The 483-nt window shown below is 69.9% G+C and overlaps 1 protein-coding gene across 24 annotated transcripts in view; it reads left to right on the top strand.

The window, feature by feature from the left end:
* Nucleotides 1–310: 310 nt before the first annotated feature.
* The window catches only part of RIMS2 (regulating synaptic membrane exocytosis 2), a 598,980-nt gene continuing 598,807 nt past the window's right edge, over nt 311–483 (top strand). For 23 of the 24 annotated variants that reach the window (XM_077748267.1, XM_077748247.1, XM_077748258.1 and 20 more), the window contains exon 1: nt 311–478. In XM_077748267.1, the coding sequence (XP_077604393.1) occupies nt 311–478 (168 nt within the window). The remainder of the gene's footprint in view (nt 479–483) is intronic. The other variant, XM_077748257.1, reaches the window with a different exon arrangement.

The raw sequence follows: 483 nt of genomic DNA, 5'->3' as shown, positions 1-483 counted from the left end.
CGCCCCCATCCACCACTGCTCACACTCTCGNCCCCCCCCCCCTTCCCCCCCCCCCCCCCCCCGCCGCTCCGCGCTCTCCGCGTCCCGGCCCGGCCTCCCGCTCCTCTCCGCCAAACCGCTCACTTGCCAGCCCTTCGCCCCCGGGAAGAAGAAACATTTCCCGGAGCGCGCTCCTCAGCNACTGAAGGCCATTGATTTGTATGTATTTGTCCCAGCGCCGGAGGCTGCCCCAGCCGCCCGCGCGGGTGCCGCCGCCGCCGCCAGTGGAGTTGCCTCCCTGCTTCCCTAGGGTGGTTAGGCTCCACCAAACATGTCGGCTCCTGTCGGGCCGCGGGGCCGCCCGGCTCCCACCCCGGCGGCCTCTCAGCCGCCCCTGCAGCCCGAGATGCCCGACCTCAGCCACCTCACGGAGGAGGAGAGGAAAATCATCCTGGCCGTCATGGATCGGCAGAAGAAAGAAGAGGAGAAGGAGCAGTCGGTGGC

The sequence above is a fragment of the Crocuta crocuta genome, unplaced genomic scaffold (assembly GCF_008692635.1).
Source record: "Crocuta crocuta isolate KB4526 unplaced genomic scaffold, BGI_CrCroc_1.0 scaffold39, whole genome shotgun sequence".
Taxonomy (NCBI): domain Eukaryota; kingdom Metazoa; phylum Chordata; class Mammalia; order Carnivora; family Hyaenidae; genus Crocuta; species Crocuta crocuta.
Note: the sequence above shows the minus strand (reverse complement) of the source record. Positions and strands in the feature narration are given on the sequence as shown.